The sequence below is a fragment of the Necator americanus genome, chromosome I (genome assembly GCF_031761385.1).
Source record: "Necator americanus strain Aroian chromosome I, whole genome shotgun sequence".
NCBI classification, from domain to species: Eukaryota; Metazoa; Nematoda; class Chromadorea; order Rhabditida; family Ancylostomatidae; genus Necator; species Necator americanus.
Genome location: NC_087371.1, coordinates 29931281 through 29952267, shown reverse-complemented (window position 1 = coordinate 29952267; position 20987 = coordinate 29931281). Strand labels below are relative to the sequence as shown.

Below are 20987 nucleotides of genomic sequence, written 5' to 3'. Positions count from 1 at the left end.
AACCGTTCCGCTCCGAAGAACAGCTGCTCACACAACTGCATCGTGTTTCTTGTCGTTTTGACCCTACTCTACCTTACTCTCCATTTTCCTTGTTGGTTAGCCCACAGAAAACTGGTTATAGCTCAGCATAGATCGATAAGTCCCTAAAAAAAAAGAGCCACTTGGCTAGGATACTATGAAATGGATAATCCGCCCAAAATCCTTGAAGCAACATGTCACATTGTCAATAAAAACTTTATGATGTCGATCAAACATTAATAATTAGGTAGATGAGAGAGTTTATCAACTTTTTTAAATCTTTTCGACAAAATCTTCTTGAGAGCAATCAGTGTCGCATCTGCAAAGGAGCTAAGACATGCAAATTGGTTTTTGAATCGCCTATTTAATAGGAAATGTGTACCTAAGGTCAGATTACCGGATAGGTGAACTCTTTTCACGACTAACGGCAGGTGAACTCTTTTCACGCTAAAGAAAAAACGTCCTGAATCTTTTTATACGAATCATTATAATTTTGTTTTAAAAAAGATTTAGCTTTGAAACAAATGACGCACACATTGAGGATGTGAAGTATCTTCCGTTGCATTGCGCTGTACTTCGTCTTTCTGAAATGATATTTTTCGCTCATATTAATTTTGGAACAGTTCAAATTTTAGGCGGTTAAGTAGTAGAAGCTCCATTTGTAGCAATGTCGAACGTGATAATTTTGTCCACTTAGAAAGTGTAGAATGTTCCAGAATTTACGCAAGATTTAAATTAAAAGCATCAAATCATCCCACGAATCTGAGTTGGTCCCACGAATCTGAGTTGGTACGGGTTCCAGGCGAGTAATCTTACGACGGCTTTTATTGCAGTGCGCAACCAATGCGCTGTCCCCCCGCCTGCGATTCGTCGAAAACCCATTCGGACGAATTGCAGGCGGTGCGCAAGGGTTGCAACAGAACCCGTCGTAGTAAACAGCGTTCCGGGGTCGTCCGTTTACACTGCTACAGGGAGAGATGAGCGGAGTCACCCTCTTCCCCACAATTTGCGATCCCGAATAAGCATTACCCCCGAAACCCGTACCACCCCAGATTTGTAGGGTGATGCCTTTAAATAGAAAAACGCAGTTTTTCTCAATTTGTAATTGTAATTGTATTTTTTTTTCTTATTGAGGCATAAAATACATAGCATAGGGCTATGCGTAGAATAGCGTATTGGACAAATAATCTTTTCGGCTTTGTTGGCACATACGAACTCTTTCGTCGAAATTTTCCATAACCCTTTTGCATAAATGTGGCTGAGTTTTGTTGATGCTGTGGATGTGCGCTTGTTGACATAAATTTTTGAATAGCGTTTGGAAAAATTTCTAACTTTGTGTCTTTTCCACTGTAGTCAGGGTGCAGGACGATGTCCACAGAGAATTAAAGGAAGAGAAATACAGTTCTTGTTCATCTTTTGAAATTCAATTTCACGAATCAGAGGCTATAGGGGCTACTAGAGGCCTCAGTTTACCCAATAAAGAAACACTTTCATTGATAGGATTCGTACGAAACCATATACAATGGATTCAATTACGGGTGTAAAGAGTTGTTTTGTCGCGCAGTCTCATCACCGATTGATCGCTGATTGGTCACTCATTGGCTGAAATAAAGCCACTGGTGCTTCCTAGGCGTTTGATTCCTGGTTTTCTAGGAGATGACTGAGTCTCTGTTGCAGTCATTCGTGAAAACAACCTCTCGAACCTTACTTATGGAAAAAAAGTGAATATTGGAAATTTTTGCAAATTTTTTTTCGAACTATAGTAATTAGTGTGACTCACAAATTTTATTTTCCTTTTTACACCTTTTAACTGGTTAACAACCATATTTTGGGGTTCCACTTCAGGTGAGCTTTCAACGCTTTCACGCAACTGATCACCGATAGAGTCGAAAGAAGGCCGTTGTTCAGGATCAAGGACCCTGAAGAAGTGAGTCGTTCTTATCAAACTTCATTTTAGCATAAACAAAGGTATAGGAGAACCAAATTTTTTTGAGTATTTCTATCGCTTTTCGCGGTGTTTCTTGTGGTGGATACGGCATTTCCGCTTTTCTTATTGCTTTTACGATGGCTTGATCTTTCACTCCGATGAAAGGCTTCATTAATACAACTTTTTCATTAGTATAATATGATTGTTCATTCATCAGCCATGTCAACATACCTTACTTCCATTACTGAATACTTCAAACATTACCGTTCCAAAAGCCCATACATCAGTTTTCTTTGAAAACAATGGTTCCATACGGCAACACTCGGGCGCAAACCACCTCAAGTAGTGAATCCAATGAGTTGAAATAAAGGATATAGGATAAAGTGTCTGACGTTAATCAATCCGCTTGGGATGCGCCCCCAAGTTCACTTCAATTCAGAATCGTTTGAGGTTTACGAACGTGCAACTGGCTTATACAATGACTTGCGGTGGCTAGCCGATGTGTCCAGTCAGTGTTTTTATCCTCCCAGACAAGTCTTGTACCAAATTATCGACCGCGGAGTGATGGAAGGCTAGGTTTGCGCTAGAGCAGTTTCGAACCATCGATCGATCACGCATGCACCGGAACCTCTAGCTGCTACACTACACAATATTTCTCTCGACACTTCGTTTGCAGACGTCGTTGTTCTCTTTTCGAGAAGTACCAATGAAGCAGAGACGATGCTCAAGGAATTAACAAACGGAACACAGGGGAAGAGGAGTGTGAATGGATAGAAAGGATATACAGTTCATGAAGAACGTTTACTGCAAGAACGCAGGAGTCAACTTGAAAGCTCCCAGATCGTAGAAACTTCGTCATACGCATACGTTGTATAAATATAGAGTACGAATTGAAGGATAAACTGAATAAAAGGATAAGAGCAGCATGGGCAGTCTTCGCGCATGTCAGGGAAGCTACGGACCTATTGACGGACTAAGATCTCCGTCCCTATTTGTTCGACGCCACAGTCCTTCCAGCGCTCTCTTACGCAGTTGTGATGTAGGGAGACAGCGTTACCACGTCCAGAAAGCTACTTACTAGCAACAGAGCCCTCGAAAGATGCCTTCTCAACATCAGCCGGCGCATACAACAGCTGCCTAGTCTTCGAAGCTCCGACTTAAGAGCTATGTCCCGTCTTCGCGCAAAATGCCCTCACTAAAAAGATGTGTTCGTTGCACGAACGTTAACTTCGCTCGCGAAACTTTCGAACATCTTGGATGACAATGGCGAGGGAAAGATACAAATGGAAAATTTGTTGGGAGCCGCACGTTCAGTGAAGATGGGCTATCTAAGTATCTAAGTAAGTAATTTCGGCTTCAAAGACATACATCGCGTCGGACGCCCTTTCAGTTTTAGATGAGGAGCGACTGAATGAGCTTATTAAAGGCATCACTTCACGAATCTGAGGTGGTACGGATTTCAGGTGGAGTATTCGTATGCGGTGTCGTAGATTAAGGAGAGGGGGGTGATTCCGTCCATTTCTTCCTAATTGCTGTAAAAAACGGCCCCGAAGATACGGCTTCGGGCGTTACTGCGCATTATTTTCACCAAGGAGTTCGGCTAGAGCGCGCCAGCCTTGTGCGGCTCCGCATATTCCGGGCCGTTTCTACGGCAATCGGAAAGAAATGGACGGAATCACCTTCGTTCGTGTGTTCAACAGAAAAAGAGGCAAGGAACAGAATCATCTAGATAGAGATGGCATAGTATTCTCCACGAAAGTTGATTGGATGTACAAAATGTAGACATCAGAAAAACTATAAATTACACATAATCATGCAAGACAATCAGGAAGACAGCAGAAAATCTTGTTGCGAGGTGATTTGTGCAAAGACCAGCACAAATCACCTCGCAACAAGATTGGATCTTATTTCAAGCAGCACCCTGAACGTCCGGCTAAAGCTGGACTTCAGGCTTTTTTTGGTGTTCGCTCCGTTCGCCTTCACCGATCAAAAAGAAATAACGGTAGCGACATTTTTTTGTAAAATTAGAATTGCTTTTTTCTATCAACGCTCTCTTCAATTTTTTTACCCGAAATTTTAAGCATAGGTGAAAGATTTCACGGTTTTTTTCCTAAGCGCGTCAGTTCTATATTTGGAGAATAATCAAACTTGATTTTACATCCATGTTCCTCTCAAACCTCCACAATTTGGAAACACTACTCGAAGTTTCCTTCGTTCTTAACTATTAGCAAAGAACGATGTGCTAACATGAAATGACGTGAATATCACTATCGTAGTGATAAAAATAACGTTCTACGTCAGATCGCGTAAACTGTTGGCTTCTATATTCTGTATTTAAGCAGCCGCTCGCATGTCTGTTTTCTCCTTTTAAAAAAAGGATGATAGCAGCGTGAGGGAGGCATGCTGGGAAATAGATACGCGAATGAGCAATAGAAACCCCTTCTACTGCGTTGGGGCTCCCGCGCAGCAAATTCGACGCAGCGGAAACCGTCTCTCCTCAGTCTATAACTTTCTTTCACCTGCGCACCATTAGGACCCCATGGGACCCGTCGCACCCCATTTTACAGCTATCTGGCTCCGGGGCACGAATTCGACGCCGTAGGACCCGTCTCACCCAAATTACCGCGTTGATGCTCTAGCGCACCAAAAGAACGCCATTGCATCCGTCTTCCTCTTTTTTTGGAATTTTTTGACTGAGACACACACATACACAGACGCACACACGTGACAGAATAAGCCCATTACTGTACTGCATGATAGTTTACAAATTTGGGAGTATAAATTCACATAAAAGTTTATTTAACCTCACTAACATATGAGAGAAACTACCTTGCCTTATCAAAGCCAACATCGATGGGTGCACAAATTTGGACAATGGATAAAAGGTAAAGTGCTCGCCCATCAGGTGCACGGCAATGGTTCGGCACCTCATCGGTGCAGAGTTTTGCATCATTATGGAGTATTTTCGTGACACACAGACAAACACACACACGGACTAAGCGCGTTATTATATAGCATGATTTCGTGACACACAGACAAACACACACACATACACACACGCGAACTAAGCGCGTTATTATATAGCATGATACTTGGACGAGCACCCATTGGTATTGTATTAGGCTGGGCAGAAAGTCTTGTCACCCAATATTGCACCACGTTGTAGTTGCAGAATATTCTCGGAGCTCCTTCACAAACGATATATATGGCCGGGAGACCTTTCTTGACTTTAATCACGTCAATTACGCAAGAGCAACTTCGGGCCATCATCTTCTGTGAATGGCCTGGCAGCATTGGAGCAACGGCAGTAGCGCGCAAAATCAACAGGCGAGGGCACTGGGCGACTATCACCAACAGGACTGGTACGCTCGCTTCGCTAACAGGGTGTCCATCTGTCACTCTCTCCGTCTTCGCCCGGATCGAAAGGAGTTTCTCGAAGATCATACTACTTGAGATGAGAGTTGGGTTCTCTACAACTCTAAAGCGCACCGTGCCGTGCATCTTCACCCCAAGAAGTGTCTCCTTTGTTGCTTCTGGGATTCGAGGAGAATGCTGTTTTATGAGCTGCTCCCACAAGGCCAGATCGTCACCGGTTCTATACACGCTTGTCAGCTCCAGAAGCTCGCATTGGCCGTTCGCGAAAAACGGCCGAGACGAGCTTCGGTGCACCTCTTCCTCGATAACGCTAGGCCCTATGCACAGCTTTTCATGGGATACAGCTTCAGCTCCGCAGCTACAGCTAAGGAGACCCATGAAAAACTGAAGGAGTTAGACTGAGACACTGTGCCCCATCCCCCCTATTCTCTCGACCCTGCCCCTTGAGACTACCACTCATTTCGACCCTTCTAGGTTTTTCTAGCTAAGAAAATCTTCACCAAGCTTGAAGAAGTCGGACGGGCGCACAGCGCCTTCTTTGACTACCAGTCTCTCCAGTTCTGAGAGAAGGAGATCGTTGACCTGCCCATTAGGTCGGACACTGTTGTAATTAATATTGGTGATAATATTATTAAGTTGTGTTGTAAGCTGAGTAAGAAAAAAAAAACAAAACAGAAAAAAAGAGAAATGGTGACAATACTTTCTGTCCAGCGTAATAGTAGTGGAAAAAAATCGATGATTACCAGAACTCAAATTTGGAACCGAGGATGGAAGCAGGAGTGCGAAAGTTCGACTTTCCTTGAATCTTGGCATAGAGATTGCAACTTGTTGATAGTCGAATTTAAGCAACAGCCAAGATTGTTAACAAAATTTATTACGGCTAACGTTTCGGCGTTGTCGCCTTCGTCAGAGCCTGGAAAGTAAGAACATTTGCAATATATCCTCTCAAATGCCTCATCCAGAACAAGTCATCATCCCCTAGGATATTACACCCGGAAACAAAAACCAAAAAAGCCTAAATTGTTGTGCCTACCTCAGTAGCCGCGTTGCCGTGATGTTAGCGGATATCCGCGTGGTGCAATCGCTCCGCTGATACTAATTAGGATGCGACCCGCATATGACCCCGTAGATCAAACCCACAAAGGTCTTGATACAGAGCCAGCTCGTTGGTCACGGCTAAGCACTCTTCCTTTCTATGCATTTTTGGACCTTTTGCATGTTTAGGACAGCCGTAAGGGTGACATCAGATGTCCAGGAGCGGATCGATGCGATCAACCTAGCGCAACGCATCGCGAATTCTAACGGTTACATTGGTAATGTAGCACGTAGGCCAGATCTTGGTGCACAGCAAGAATATGCCACACTGGTTGAGTCGAATAAGATCAATTTCTGCTTGCTCTTCATAACCGACGACCTGAGTAAAGCTATACGGGCTAGTCTGGTGAAATGCGGTCTCGAGGACCAAGTGAGAGTTGTGGAAATACCACCAACAAATCTCAAAAAACAACTAGTTCGAAACAGAATGTACGACCGCTTCTGTCTCACTCCAGACTGTGTAATATGCCCATTCGGGAAGGAAGGGGACTGCATGGTCTCTGGTGTAGTCTATCTAATTTCGTGCAAAACATGTGGGGGCAAATACATTGGCGAAACAGGGCGCCCCCTTTGTGTTCGCATTAAAGAACATCTAAGAGGGATGAAGCAATCGAATGCAGCAACTCCCCTCGGAGTTCACCGCAGACAATGTCATGAAAACGTTCCTTTCTGCATAGCTGTCACAATTCTATCGTACGAACCCGAAATTATAGCTCGCAGAACTTTAGAAGCGTTTTGGATGAATGCAAAAGGTCCAAAAATGCATAGAAAGGAAGAGTGCTTAGCCGTGACCAACGAGCTGGCAAGACCTTTGTGGGTTTGATCTACGGGGTCATATGCGGGTCGCATCCTAATTAGTATCAGCGGAGCGATTGCACAACGCGGATATCCGCTAACATCACGGCAACGCGGGTGCTGAGGTAGGCACAACGATTTGGGCTTTTTTGGTTTTTGTTTCCGGGTGTAATATCCTAGGGGATGATGACTTGTTCTGGATGAGACATTTGCGAGGATATATTGCAAATGTTCTTACTTTCCAGGCTCTGACGAAGGCGACAACGCCGAAACGTTAGCCGTAATAAATTTTGTTAACAATCTTGGCTGTTGCTTAAATTCGACTATCAACAAGATGGAAGCAGGTTTTCCGCGAAAATCATACCATAATAAAGAAATAAAGGATAAAGTCACTGGCCTATCAATCCACTATGGATGCGCCAATGCGTTTTACCCGAATTCGTAATTATTGGATGAGGTTTTGGAGCGTGTTGCCCTATACAATGAACTCCGAGGTCCGATAATCAAGTGTTTTTATTGTCCCAGACGAGTCTAGTACCAATTAATCGGCCCAGGAGGGATGAAAGGCCTGGTTTGCACTAGGACAGTTATAAACCATGGACCGTGTGTCTATAACGGACCTCTGACCGACTGCGCCGTATACCTCCCCATCCCATTCTATAATTACGCTACAAATTCATTCCTATTTTCTAAACTTCCCCACACCAACAAAACATTTGAAACAAGCCTTATTGAAGAGTGTTTTTGAGCTTGGGGTAAAAGTGTTGTGAACAAGGGTGTGAACGGAGGTAAATCCTGTGTTTAGAATTTGCTAATCCTCTAAACACCAGAGCAAGCTGAGCATATATGTTACGGTTATGGCAGAGCAAAGATCAACGCTGAACTTAAGTTTCTTGGTTCACTGTGAGTAACCTGTTTAGCCATTAGGAATTATTTTAATCTTTATTAACAACTCATTCGGAAATTTGCAGATCATATAGTCCTGCCGTACCACACGGAGAACTTTTTGAAAAATTACCTACGCGGAGATCACGACGCTGACCTTACGTGTATAGTCCAATAGTCGCTAGAAATTGTAACACTAACCGTATTGGCGCTTCTTTAATTATTGATTTACACAAAGTATTTCCATGTTCGAGGGTTACGCTTAGACCAAAGTCAGCAACCTTGATGATTCCCTAAATCTTAAGTTCTTTTTCTGCGATAAATCCTCCTCGCCCAAGAGACTATTCTTAATGTTTTACTATTTATAAAAACTTACATCGCTTGAGATCAGACAATTTCTCGCTGCTAAGTCACGATGAACACAGTTCATTTTATGCAAGTATCGCATTCCACAGGAGATCTAAATCTCACAATAATCTATTGCTTTCTAGCCGATTCGTCCATACCCACCTGCAGTTGCCAAGTCGCTCACCAAGTCTTCTCTAGCCACCCATTACACTTACCAATTATTCCAGTTTTAAATTATACAGAGTTGAAAAACTTTAATAATCCAAGCAATCACGCATATCTACTCGCTTCGGATTATACGCGCTATATATGTAGTTGTGTGGTATATATGTGGGAGACAGTGGTGAACAAGATTATAGCGATCGATTATAGATTATAGCGATAAAGATCATTTTCACTCTCTCTATGTCAAAATTACTACATAAAATTCGAAAATGATGCAGAAAGGAAGATGTTCGCCTGTCTTCAACACTGGCAACAGTGACGCTATCGGGAGGCAACCCTTCCCATTTGGAGCGAGTGGTCGGAGCTTTTACGATGGAATTAGCGGAAAAATGTTCTTTTTTCTCCTTCTGGGATTCGTGAGATGATGAAGACCATCCGCTCAATATAGATCGACAAGAGGATGCCTGATTTGTGGATATACGGTATCAAATCAATTATCCTCTACAAGGAATTATCCGTCACGGAATCCAAGATCGACTCAGCAACATCTTTGCTGCGTGTCATGCACAAGGTATTAGGGCAGATCATCTTAGATCGGTCTATCAAACATCACGAGGAAAACCACCCGTGATGGAAAAGCCGGCTTTTGTGCTGGTCTATTTACGATAGACTAGTTGTTTATCATAAGAAAAATGATTGAAATATGAAAGCGTTATTCGAAGCTACAGCTGTTAGCCATTTTGAACTCCTACCCTGCTCATCGGGACCGACATCTGAATCTGGCGGTATTCTAGAGAAGTTCGTTAGCCGAATAGAGGACATGAACAGAAGAACAACTACTGCTGTTCAAACACCATCCAGATTTACTTCATTGTCTGAAGTGGAAAATGGAGCAAAACAAGGGGTTGTCGCGGCACTTTTCTTATTCATCTTTGGCGTCGATAATATCATGCGGAGAACAATTGAACAATGTCCTGTTGATGCGATTTCTGCACCATTTGGACGACCTTTGGTCGAATTCCAGAACGCCGACGATGTAGTAATTTTCGTGGTCGACCCCTATCGCCAACGAAGTCAAGCTGCAAGTTTACCTATTCGCCCTCGCCGGTGATGGAGAAACTGGACTGCATTGAAGGCAGCTGCTCAGACGGGTGTTTGGCTACTTCTAGCCATAACTAAGAACTTTACTCAGAAGCGGATACGGTGTAGCGGCGGATGACGCGAGAAAAACATCAACGTGCCCCCTCTAAACTAGTCGAAAAAAACCGTCTTCGCTTTCTTAGTCTTATTATAAGGAGACTATCAGATCACTTTCTCCATGTTGTCTTGAGGATGCTCTCAGACTAAAACTGGAGAAAGCCTGTGGTAAAGGAAGAAAGAAAGAAGAAAGACAAAGAAGAAAGAAAGAAGCTGCGTCTATCTTGAACTGCCTATCGATGACAAGTTTCTGAAGACAGACGAGGCGTAATGTTTCGCAGGATGTGGAACAACGATGGACTGATCGGTGACTAACGGGTCTGTTATGATCATCACTGTACGGAGCTTTAGGTCCTTCTGGTTAAAGAAACTGCTCACAACGCAGAAGAGCTTATGTTCTCCATGTTTTTTGAACTCTTCGTCGAAAGTTGAGTTTCTGACCTTTGTATTAGTTAGAAAGAATTTAATTGAATCTCGCTACTCATAAAATGTCCCATTTACCTCACAAGCTCGGAAAACATCCGAATTTCCTCTCTAAATTCGAACAGGACCTTCAAATAATACCTCACGCACTTCATAGAGATAAACAAATTTTTCTGTATTGCTTATGTCCTTTCCTTTCTTTCGTAGAAGATTATCCATGCTTCCACCGGCACACAATTCCATGAGAATCATCACCGGCGGCCGATCACACGCGACTCCATAAAACTGCAGATAAAATTATTGCTTGTAGTTATTACTACTTTTAAACCTATTCAACCTTGACTACGTTAGTATTGTTATATTCAACCATTAGCTTCGCCTCTTTGATCAAGCTTGTCCTTGCTTCCAGTAGTGCCTCTGGCGTAATAGCCTCGGTTGGTATGTGGCAAATCTCAAAAGTTTTTCTTTAATCTTATCACTTATCCCTAATTCATCCTTACTGTTCTTAAGAGAGACTGAATCATCATTTTAGAAAATGGTTTTATTTGTGATATAGAGAAAAGAAGCTGATTTTTGCACTCTACACCCATTTTTTTTACCCTGATCGTACCTCTTATATTTCCTTTTCAAAACAGTTAAAGATGAGGGTACACTTTACCCTTACACTTTCACCCTTCTCCTTCGAGCACAGCCGCTCACGCAACTGTACGGAGCTTTAGGTCCTTTTGACGGACTAAACGAAGAATCGCCTACAATCTGCGCTCTCTCTCAACGTTTCTCTTGTCACATTTGGCCAAAATCTATCAATCGGCTAAAATATGCGGTCAGGACATGCATACCCTTATACAATTGGGGTCAGAGCGACATGAAGCACGGCACAGCCGCGTACTCGTTGCAGTGCGGAAGAGCAAAGCGGTTGGGATCGAGCTGGCTGCATCACCAACTGCAGCGATGAGCGGTGCAGGCAGGGGTCCTCGCTCGATCCTACGCTAGCGCTACGATCAGAAGCAACGCTTCGAGCACAGCCGCTTGTGCAACTACACCGTGCTTCATGTCGTTTTGACTGCACTACACAGATTCTCTCCTCCGTACAAATAGAGGGAGATCGTTGCTAGTAGGAGGTTCGGGTGCGACCAAATGGTGGATGGTTCGAAAAAGCCGACCGAGCTGGAAGACCGAGCTGATCATGCTTGCGATATCGACAGAGTGAAGTTAAACTTGTCTGAAAGGATTAAAAAATTAGCTTTATGCAACAGCAGTGTTACAACCAATAGAACCAAAAGATCTTACATGGCAAAATAAAGTGGTCTCAAATGCTACAGTCAGTCCGAGCCCTCAGAAAATTCCGCACAAAATGAACATAAACTCACCTTAATAGCGACGTCAGTTTCGTTCTTATCGATTGTAACTTTCCCCCTGAATACATTGCAGAAGTGGCCGGAACCCAATTTTCCAGACTGCAAAATGTTTGTGCGCTATTACTTAACGTCATCTGATGAAAACAGATTGTAGTCGAGTTTAGTATCAAATGACATGTCACCTCATCATATTTGACAGCAACATGACGAAGCAGCCACCATGGACGGTGTATCGCCTTTACGAGACGCCGTTCATTCGGAAGTCGATGTTTCTAATCACGGGATAGCATTACAGAAATATTTCCCTTTCTAGCGCCTTATGTTAGTTTGCTACAAACCTTATAATATTTGATCAAATGAGCCACAGTCCGGAATTTCACTGGATTTCCTTTGTCCAGTAGATAGTGTAACGTGAATAGATCGTCAACCACGCTAATCGTCAAATTATCGATTTCAGACCCATTCTGGAAGAAAAAATTCAACTATATCATTCCAAGTAAATGTCTACTTTGTTGCATTCAAATTGTTTCACTTCTTACTTCTTCTCTCTCATGTTCAGCGTATCTCCGAACGTTTCTCGTAACAATTCCTTGCTTGGGTTACAATAAGGGCGGAAAGGTTGGCTATCATTAAAGTAACCTACCAACGGCTTCATTTAAAGGTGAATCAGTCAGTTTTTGAGGTGGATGATACTATTTTTTCTAGATATGTTTACAAGAAAAGACAGTGATTTGGATGAAATCGGGTTCTGTTCATCATCTGAGTTGTAACATCACTCTGTTTTAAAGGAATCACCTCACGAATCTGGAGTGGTACGGATTTTCGGTGAGTATTCGTATACGGGATCGTAGATTATGGGGAGGAGGGTGATTCCGTTCATTTCTTCCTAATTTCCGTAGAAAACGGCGGCTTCGAGCGTTCCGGCGCACTATTTTCTAAAAGGAGTTCGACTGGAGCGCGCCAGCCTTGTGCACGCGCCGCATCTTCCGGTCGGTTTTTTACGCCAATTAGAAAGAAATGGACGGAATCACCCTTCTCTCCATAATCTACTATCCCGTATAAGAAAACTCCATCTGAAATCCGTGCCACCTCAGATTCGTGGGGTGATGCCTTTAAAGACAGTAGCCACGGTGATTTCTCGCAAGAAAACAACAAAAAGAGAAATTAGCAATGAGCTTCGAATTAGTGGACCAGACCCAGAGAATAACTGCGCTTTCTGAGGTGACATTTGATGACACGAAACATTTAGACGATCCTCCTACCGTTTTCTTGCACACTCACACAAATATATTTGAAAATAAATAAAGACTAACCGACACATCCACAGAATAGCTAATCATAAGAATCACAATGAGGTGATTTTCAAATCAATTTTAAAAGTTTGGAAAAAAAGCCACGCAAAAAAAATGGTTTTAAATGCCGCACACCACGAATCTGACGTGGTGAGGGAATCCACGGCAAAAGCTAGAGATGGAGTTGTAAATTGTGGGATTAGAAGTGGTTGCGCCCACCATTCCTTAAGCGTCGTGAAAAAACGGCGTGTGAACCGCTTTCGTTCCTACGAGCAGCGTTCTAACGCACCTTTATGTAAATTCCCTGGTCCCCTCAGCAACCTTTTCATAGGCTTCACTTGAATGGGCAGTCGAGGAGAAGTGCCCGCTGCGCAGCTGGATGCGGCACATGTACGAAAGTGGCGCGTTGCAATAGAAACCGTCGTGAAAAAACGGAGTCTTTCACGCCGTTTTTCTTACTACGATTAGGGAGAGATGAGCGGAACCACCCCTCATCCCACAATCTACGACCCCGTATAGAGTCAATCCATACCACGTCAGATTCGTGGGGTGATGCCTTTAAAATAGAAGAATGGAAATTAAGAAAGAATCAAGATTGGAAGCATTGCCAAACAAGTCTGCTATGCTTCAAAAAGGTCTAATCTTGAAAGGTCAATTTTTTCTTCCCTCCACGAAAACGTCCAGTTTTATCGCTAGGGAATGCATTTCTCATCTTTTGTTTCCGATCAAATTGGGTTTATGGAAATCTTGTCAGGGGTTTTTCTTTGAAAACTCCACAAATTTCGATTCTTTATCGATACCCATAATGTATCGTGTGGTAAATGAAAGACATCCTCAAATTTTCTCCGCAAGCAACACATACAGCCTGGTACCCTTCCTTAACTTTAAATGTAGCGTATTGCGAGTTTAACGTGGCGCGGAACCACATAGAAAGCATAGTTCGGTTCTAGACTGCAGAATCCAGGTGGTGAAAAAGGACGTTTCCCACGCCATTTTTACGACGACTAGGGAAAGATGAACGGAATCACGCTGAGTTCCGCAATCCGGACTGCTCCGACAGGCAGTAAGGGACGCTACGCGTGCAAGGGTGGCGTGCTGCAATAGAAGACATCGTACAAAATGGGGGCGTATCGTTAGGTACCCGCAGCCTTCGCGACAACCTATCCGTAGGGGAAACAACTGGCAACGGCTATCATTAACTGCTCTGCGCAGCGGTGAACAGCGTCAGCAGAGCATTGCGCTGCATTCGCCTTACGCGCCGCCCATCACATCACATTTTACATAGATCATTTATGTTTTCTCATGTTGTTTTTTCTTGTACAAATCTTCTATGTTCTTTCTTCGTTTTTAGCATTTTCATTTTCTACGTCTGTTTCCACTTGCTACGTTGGTACCTTTTCGTTCTTTGAACGTTTCTAGAAGTCAACTCTATTACTTAATTGCAATACAAACACGGCACATGACCTAAGTGATGTGATGATGGATGGGCGTGGCTTAGTAATCACAACTAGTCTAAGATATGCCTGCTCTGGCCTACCGACAACCTCTCCTGCAGGCACTTATTCGGCTGCAGATAATTGGCAGCAGGTACTTAACGACCGCTCTTGGCCCATACCTTAACGGATGACACACGGTACACCTGAGTATGCATCTGTCAATCTCTCCTTCACCTGGAGATGAGAGTTGTGCGCTCTATGATTCCAAGACATATGCTGCCATGTGGCTCCCTCGAGAAGAAGACCCGCCCGCGTAAACCAAATCAGACATGCACCCCAAGAATGCCCTACACTGCTACTTCTGAAATTCAAAACGAATGCTGTACCACGAGCTGCTCCCGCTAAGACACATGGTCACTGTAGTGACCGTGTATGACGGTTGTTGTTTATTGATTACATTGTATGTCAATTTTAAAAAAAGAGAAAAATCACAGAAATGACTGGACTTTCTCACCAACCTAACACTAATATATTATTCCTTAGGGCGCTTAATGACAATAGCTATAAAATACTGCACATGAAGAGATGATAAGAATGAGGAACTCGGAAACGTCACGTGAACAAAACATCCGTGGAAAAACTGATCGCGATTTACGGTTCGTAATTCTCAAACTCTCTATTTTTACCTCTTCATCTAACATTTTGTTTATTAATAACTATATTACTTATGACTTCATATTTATGAGAATGCATAAGACCCACGACTGGAAAATGACAATAATACTGATATTCCCTAAGGCTGCCCGTAGAATTTCATCAGGGCCGGTAAAATAATCGCATCCATTAAAATCATCAATAATCGCATCCATTAAAATTGATCGGATCAAAACGACATGAAGCACGGTGCAGTTGCGTAAGCGGCTCCGCTCTAAGCAACGCGGTGAAGATTACGGTTGAAATCGAGGTGGGACCATTGCAAGCTGCGATGTGCTAATATGGTCCCCACTCGATCCTAAGCGCTATACTCCAACGCACACCGCTTTGAGCGCAGCCGTTTACGCAACTGCGCCGCGCTTCGTGTCGTTTTGACCCTACTATACCGCCAGAAGCGTGGCAGTTGCAGTTATTGCAAAGTTGCGAGTTTGTGGATTTTCATAGATACAATAAGGAAGTACAAAATCACAACTAGAGCGTCTTCTCTGACATTCATACTCGATTATATTTAAAGGATACCTTGGAAGGTTGGGTTACTTGTTTTTCGTATCGACGATGATTCTCGGAAGTGCACACGCTTTTCAAAGGCGTAAATGGAACCCTTCGGGCAGCCGAATTGTTTTGCAAGTTGTCAAAGAGTCAGCAGAACATCACAATACAAGATGCGAGAATGTCTTCTACAGAAAAGCACATGTACAATTTTTCCAGTAGTGACTTGTATCTTAGGATATGGAGACGCGCGACAGTTCTGGCAAATGCACAACCAAAAGAATCTCGATAGACAAATTTAGTAGAAACGTTTTAGATTCTGTGATGTCACCACTCTTGTGATAATGAATCGCAAGTGTGGTCGCTGTGCAGGCACAGTTCTGAACTCAATGATGCACCGCACATCTGTTTGGTTGATTACCTTTACATTGAGGACGAGTGTATATACATCGCCGTTTTGGCTGGCTCGGACGAGGAAATCACCTGTTTCGCGGAGAAGAGGACTGAAAAGTCAGATGAATAATCGACATATTCCTCTTCACCTTTGTTTAGTCTGTTTGTAGCTGTAACTGCGAAACTGTAAACCGAAAAAGCCTTCAACACTCGACTATAGCTCTAAAGTGTTTTCTTTCTGATTCGAATAAATAAGGATCGAGTACGGTTCAAAAAAGTCGCGTGCTGAAGGAATTATTACTTCTGCTTGATACTTTAACAGCTACTTACGCTACATCGTCTCTTGTTCTCAAACCATGATACCATGGTTCTTCTTCGATATTACGCTTCCGTTGTGTACCATACTTTCCTGTCGCAAGACTCTGGCACAAACTCTACTCAACACCGTCATATTTTACTTTAAGAAGCAAATTAGAGCAAAACTTCTCAGAGAGTTTGACTCTCTTATCAATGCTTCTTTTGCACACTGGTAAACAAAATGTGAAGTGGTACAAATACACTTTTACAGCAAAACGTTACGTGGGTGTGATTTCAGATTCATGAGATTTTTGTTTCTGCTACCTTAAACGGAATCGAGGCTACACGCTATAGTTGAAGGATTTCCTGCAATGTGCACCTGAGATTTTTCGTTGTTAGGACTCTTTTGAAAGGCCGCGTATACGAGTCTGACTGCTACCTGCTCCCAGTCTCCCTGCTTGAAGGTATCACCCTACGAATCTGAGGTGGTACGGATTTCAGATGAAGTATTCGTATACGGCATAGTGGACTATCGAGAGGGGGTGATTCCGTCCATTTTTTCCCAATTGCCGTAAAAAAATGGCCCGGAAGATGCTGCGCGTGCACAAGGCTCGCGCGCTCCAATCAAACTCCTTGTAGAAAATAGCGTGCCGGAACGCTCGAACCCGTTCCCGTTTTATCTTCCGGGCCGTTTTTTCACGACAATTAGGAAGAAATGGACGAAATCACCATTCTCTTCATGATATACGACCCGCACCACCTCTCAAATTCGTGGGGTAATGCCTTTAAACTAAGCGCAATCAGGCATTGGAGTGTATGTTTTGGGAACGCATGAGCTTTAAAACCCGCACAGTTCAATACGTAAGACTGTCATGCAATGCAAAAAATGCTGTCGTCCAGCGCACACAAAGCCCATAACCTGAAAGGTCAGCTATTTTCAGGAAGCACGGATCAACAACCATCCGTTTCCGGAACTGCAGGACGTTGTCGAGTGAACTCCAGCAACTCCATCATCCCCAGCATCTACTACGGCGATGCTGAAGAGAAGGTAGGAGGATGAGCGATAGCTGCGAGGAATAACAGCAGCAACGCATCTACGGCAGTATGATAAACTTCATGCGTTAACGTCTAAGACGCTCAGGTAGCAGCTGACCATTGTCCGAAATGAAAGCAAAGATAGGGCGGGAAAGACAATTCGATGTGCCGAAAAAATGGTATTATCCCACAAAGCGTATATCGGACAACGCTAACCGTCCTGTCAACCCACGTGGACAGAAGACGTTGTCTTTGCTTCGACCCCCAAGAGGAAACATCGATATCGTCAGCCTACGTGGTAAAGATGAACCCACTTAAAGGCATCACTCCACGAATCTGAGGTGGTACGGATTTCAGGTGGAGTAATCGTATACGGGATGAGAGACTACGGAGAGGGGGTGATTCCATCGGCGCCGCACAAGGCTGGCGCGCTCCAGTCGAACTCCCTGTAGGAAATAGTGCGCCATAACGCCTGAAGCCGTATCTTCCGGGCCGTTTTTTACGGCAATTAGGAAGAAATGGACGGAATCACCCCCTTCTCCATAGTCTCCCATCCCGCATACGAATACTACACCTGAAATCCGTACCACCTCAGATTCGTGGGGTGATGCCTTTAACCCCAAAAAGTAGACCATCTCTCGAACTTCAGCTATGGTTTGGCGAAGAACATTTCTCAGTTCAGCGACTGAAAATCTAAAGGAGCCACCTTTGACTCTGTCGACAGTTCATTTCTCAGTTTTAAAATACGGATCACGACCGAAACTCAACATGGCGGGTCTGAACGCAATTTCAAAACGAAATTGCAAGCTGTGAGAAGAGCGCTTGCGACTCGAATGCCAAGGAAGTGTGTTTTTGCAGCTGTGTGGATAAGATCCATGTATGTGGATCTCAGCAGGATGAGCGTACGAGAAGGAAGCTGCATTTTTATTTGTAGGAAGGTCGCGAAAACCAATAGAAGTCAAGAATGAAGGAATTTGAGAAGCAGGAAAGCACAGGAACCAGAAGAAAGCGTACGTTTTACTGAGGCAGTATAGCAAAAAAAAAATGAAATATTCTCCAGTCTTCAACACTGCAGAGCACCAATCGACGGAGCAGTCCTACCAATTTGGAGGGAACATTTCAATATTTTGCAAAACTGGAAAGTAACAATAGCCTCGGAACTTTGGAACTCGGGCTCGTCCAACGACAGGCATATAGAGACAGCAAGGGACCATCGAAGGTTCTAGTCTGTATCTGTTAGAAAAAAAGTGGAAAATCTGGTGGAGATGATGGAGTTAACGGAGAAATGCTGAAACATTCCCTTCGTCTGGGATTTGTGATATCGCGAAGATTATCCTGTCAATATGGACTGACGAAATGATACTTGACTCCGTGGAGATGCGCTATCATAATTCCTCTCCACAAGGACTTATCTGTCGCACATTCTAGAACTATCGAGAAGTCTCATAGTTGAGTGTCATCTCCAGGGTTTTGAAGCAGATTAGGCTGCACCGACTAGTCTAACATCGAAGAAAGAACTAACAAACTAACATTGAAGAAACAACTTGCGACGATCAAGCTGTTTTTCGTCCTGGCCGATCTCCGATTGACCAGGTGTTCGTCGTCATCTGGCAGCGGTGCTCAAAGCCAATGCAGCTGGCCTTCCAGAACTTTGATGCCGCTTTCGTCTTTTCTCATCTGCTCAATGCGCTTCGCGTCGATGGTGTACCAGTAAAGTTTGTTCGCCGACTTGATCATACTAAGCAACGAACAACCGCTGCAAAGCGTAGCGATTAGAATCGAGGACAACTCATGCTAGCACCATCTATCGCTGCAGTTCGCAATGGTTCCAACTCAATTTCAACCTCTTTTTTCGCCGCCTCACTTCGACCGCAGCCGCTTACGCAACTGCACCTTGCTTCAGGCTATTTTGACTTCACTACATTTGTAAATCTGTTGTACTCGGATGCAGGTCTATTAGGATATAGATGCTAGGAAATTTCTTGGGCTATCAGTTCGTTCATTTTATGTTCTGAAGCCTGAAAGTTGAGCTAAACCATACTAAAATCTTCGATACCTATATTAAGACTACAGATTTGGGAGCACGAGGAATTCGCATAACATTCGCTCGTCCAACCAGTCCTTGCCATATAATTTTAAGAGGGAAACTGGAAATAAATCGTGCACTTAAGATTACCTGTACACTAGTCTCCTTTTTGATTTCCAGACTCTCACGCAACAGTTCCGGCGTCATAAGTAATAGGAATTAATACCTACCAGCATGCCCAAATGTTATTATTGATAATGATTATGATTTGATTATTAGGGTACATGATTATCGCTCGAATTCAACCGCTCTTTCTTCATTCAAATAGGAATAGTGGGAGTGATCAGGTCGAGGTTCGCAGCAATGATATGAATCGTGCGGTGCCAGCGATCAAATTACGTGAGGTTAGAACTTCCTCACCAACTTACCAAAAGTTTTATTCATATTATAGTCGGATCAAAACGACATGAAACACGGACATTTGCGCAAACGGCTGCGCTCAAAGCGGAGCGGTGGAGCGTAGCGGTTGGTTTTGTAAGGATCCACGCTACCGCCACACACCTCTGCAGTTCGCCATGGTCGCACCTCGATTCCAACCGCTGTCTCCGCCGCACCGCTTCGAGCGGAGCCGCTTGCGCAACGGTCCGTGCTTGATGTCGTTGTGACTCTACTATAGTTACAAATTATGTTTTATTGTATCAATTCAAGGATTTCCGTATATTAAGCATGTGAAATGAGAACTGTGTGGAATTGAAGGAAGAAACTCTATTAAGATTCCCATTAAGATTTCTAGCACACTAGCGCTACAAACTTATCATAAGATAGGAATATTTCCTTAAGTCACTCTACTTATTGTGGTTAATATTTACTTTTTACTTATGAAGAGAGAGCTGGAAATAGGAGAAAACCTAACCTGTCATCCCTATAAATTTAGAGTATCACAAGAAAGTAAACAAGAAAATACAGAAAGGTCCAAGCGTTTCCAGCGCGGTGGAGGTAGCAGTTGGATCCAAGGTGTCTCCAAATCAAATTGTCAATAGTGATGATTGTTCTGCACTGTTATTGTGAAGGTTAGCACCGTCGTTACAAAGAAATTGAAAGGTTTCCTGCTGCGTTTTCCCTGGCAGTAGGCGCTACATTACAGACGAATTCACTACCATATTCATAGGACACGAACTGTGTTTCGAAGAGATTCAGTAGATTCTACATGCAGTAAAATCCTGCACTTCTTCATTTTTAATTGAGGTGGGACGGTTTTTGTCAGTACATGTGAAATTCCCATAAATATTCATTGATTCAATTAATTTGCACGACTTAAATATTGTCTATCAATAGAGTCCAACTCTGTTAAGGCATTATATATGGATCACAATTCTACACGGGAGGGATCACAATTGAAAAAAGTTTTTCGACCAGAAATAATCCGGAAAAAGCGTGAGAAAAAGATACAAATGGCGGAACTTCTAGGAGAAGAGAAGATAGAAATTATTGTATAAATCGAGCTTCCCATTTCTTTGTTGGGTTGACACCAAGAATTTCCAAGGAAAACATCACAACCTGATTGATATCACATTTCAATCAACAATGTTGTTAATTAATAAGTGAAGAAATTAGGTAGAAGAACGTAACAACTGGAATACACAGGAACTGCCTTCAAAAGACGTCAAAAAGACAGGAGGATCTTGAATATTACTCATTACCATCAATAAGAAAACAACT

At 43.2% G+C, this 20987-nt stretch overlaps 3 protein-coding genes across 4 annotated transcripts; 2 read left to right on the top strand and 1 right to left on the bottom strand.

The window, feature by feature from the left end:
• Nucleotides 1-291: 291 nt before the first annotated feature.
• RB195_007290 (uncharacterized protein) lies at nt 292-19475 on the bottom strand (the record flags this gene model as incomplete). 2 transcript variants are annotated; one of them, XM_064180840.1, is made up of 16 exons in its annotated part: nt 292-337; nt 416-465; nt 552-602; nt 1799-1937; nt 1999-2111; nt 2177-2282; nt 8297-8388; nt 8472-8555; nt 10379-10513; nt 10566-10679; nt 11599-11685; nt 11769-11858; nt 11925-12050; nt 15939-16020; nt 16241-16332; nt 19419-19475. In XM_064180840.1, 16 exons carry the CDS (start codon nt 19473-19475, stop codon nt 292-294), a joined length of 1464 nt encoding a protein of 487 aa, XP_064037678.1. The 2 variants fall into 2 exon arrangements, with proteins under 2 accessions (XP_064037678.1, XP_064037679.1); XM_064180839.1 differs by lacking the exons at nt 292-337; nt 15939-16020; nt 16241-16332; nt 19419-19475 and adding an exon at nt 14494-14529 and having other exon boundaries at nt 412-465.
• On the top strand, nt 5495-5722 carry RB195_007292 (uncharacterized protein; the record flags this gene model as incomplete). The annotated part of the gene is made up of 1 exon (XM_064180843.1): nt 5495-5722. The coding sequence occupies one exon, from the start codon at nt 5495-5497 to the stop codon at nt 5720-5722; it is 228 nt and encodes a 75-aa protein (XP_064037681.1).
• Nucleotides 6537-7238, top strand: RB195_007291 (uncharacterized protein; the record flags this gene model as incomplete). Its single annotated transcript, XM_064180842.1, has 1 exon — nt 6537-7238. The coding sequence occupies one exon, from the start codon at nt 6537-6539 to the stop codon at nt 7236-7238; it is 702 nt and encodes a 233-aa protein (XP_064037680.1).
• Nucleotides 19476-20987: the final 1512 nt, after the last annotated feature.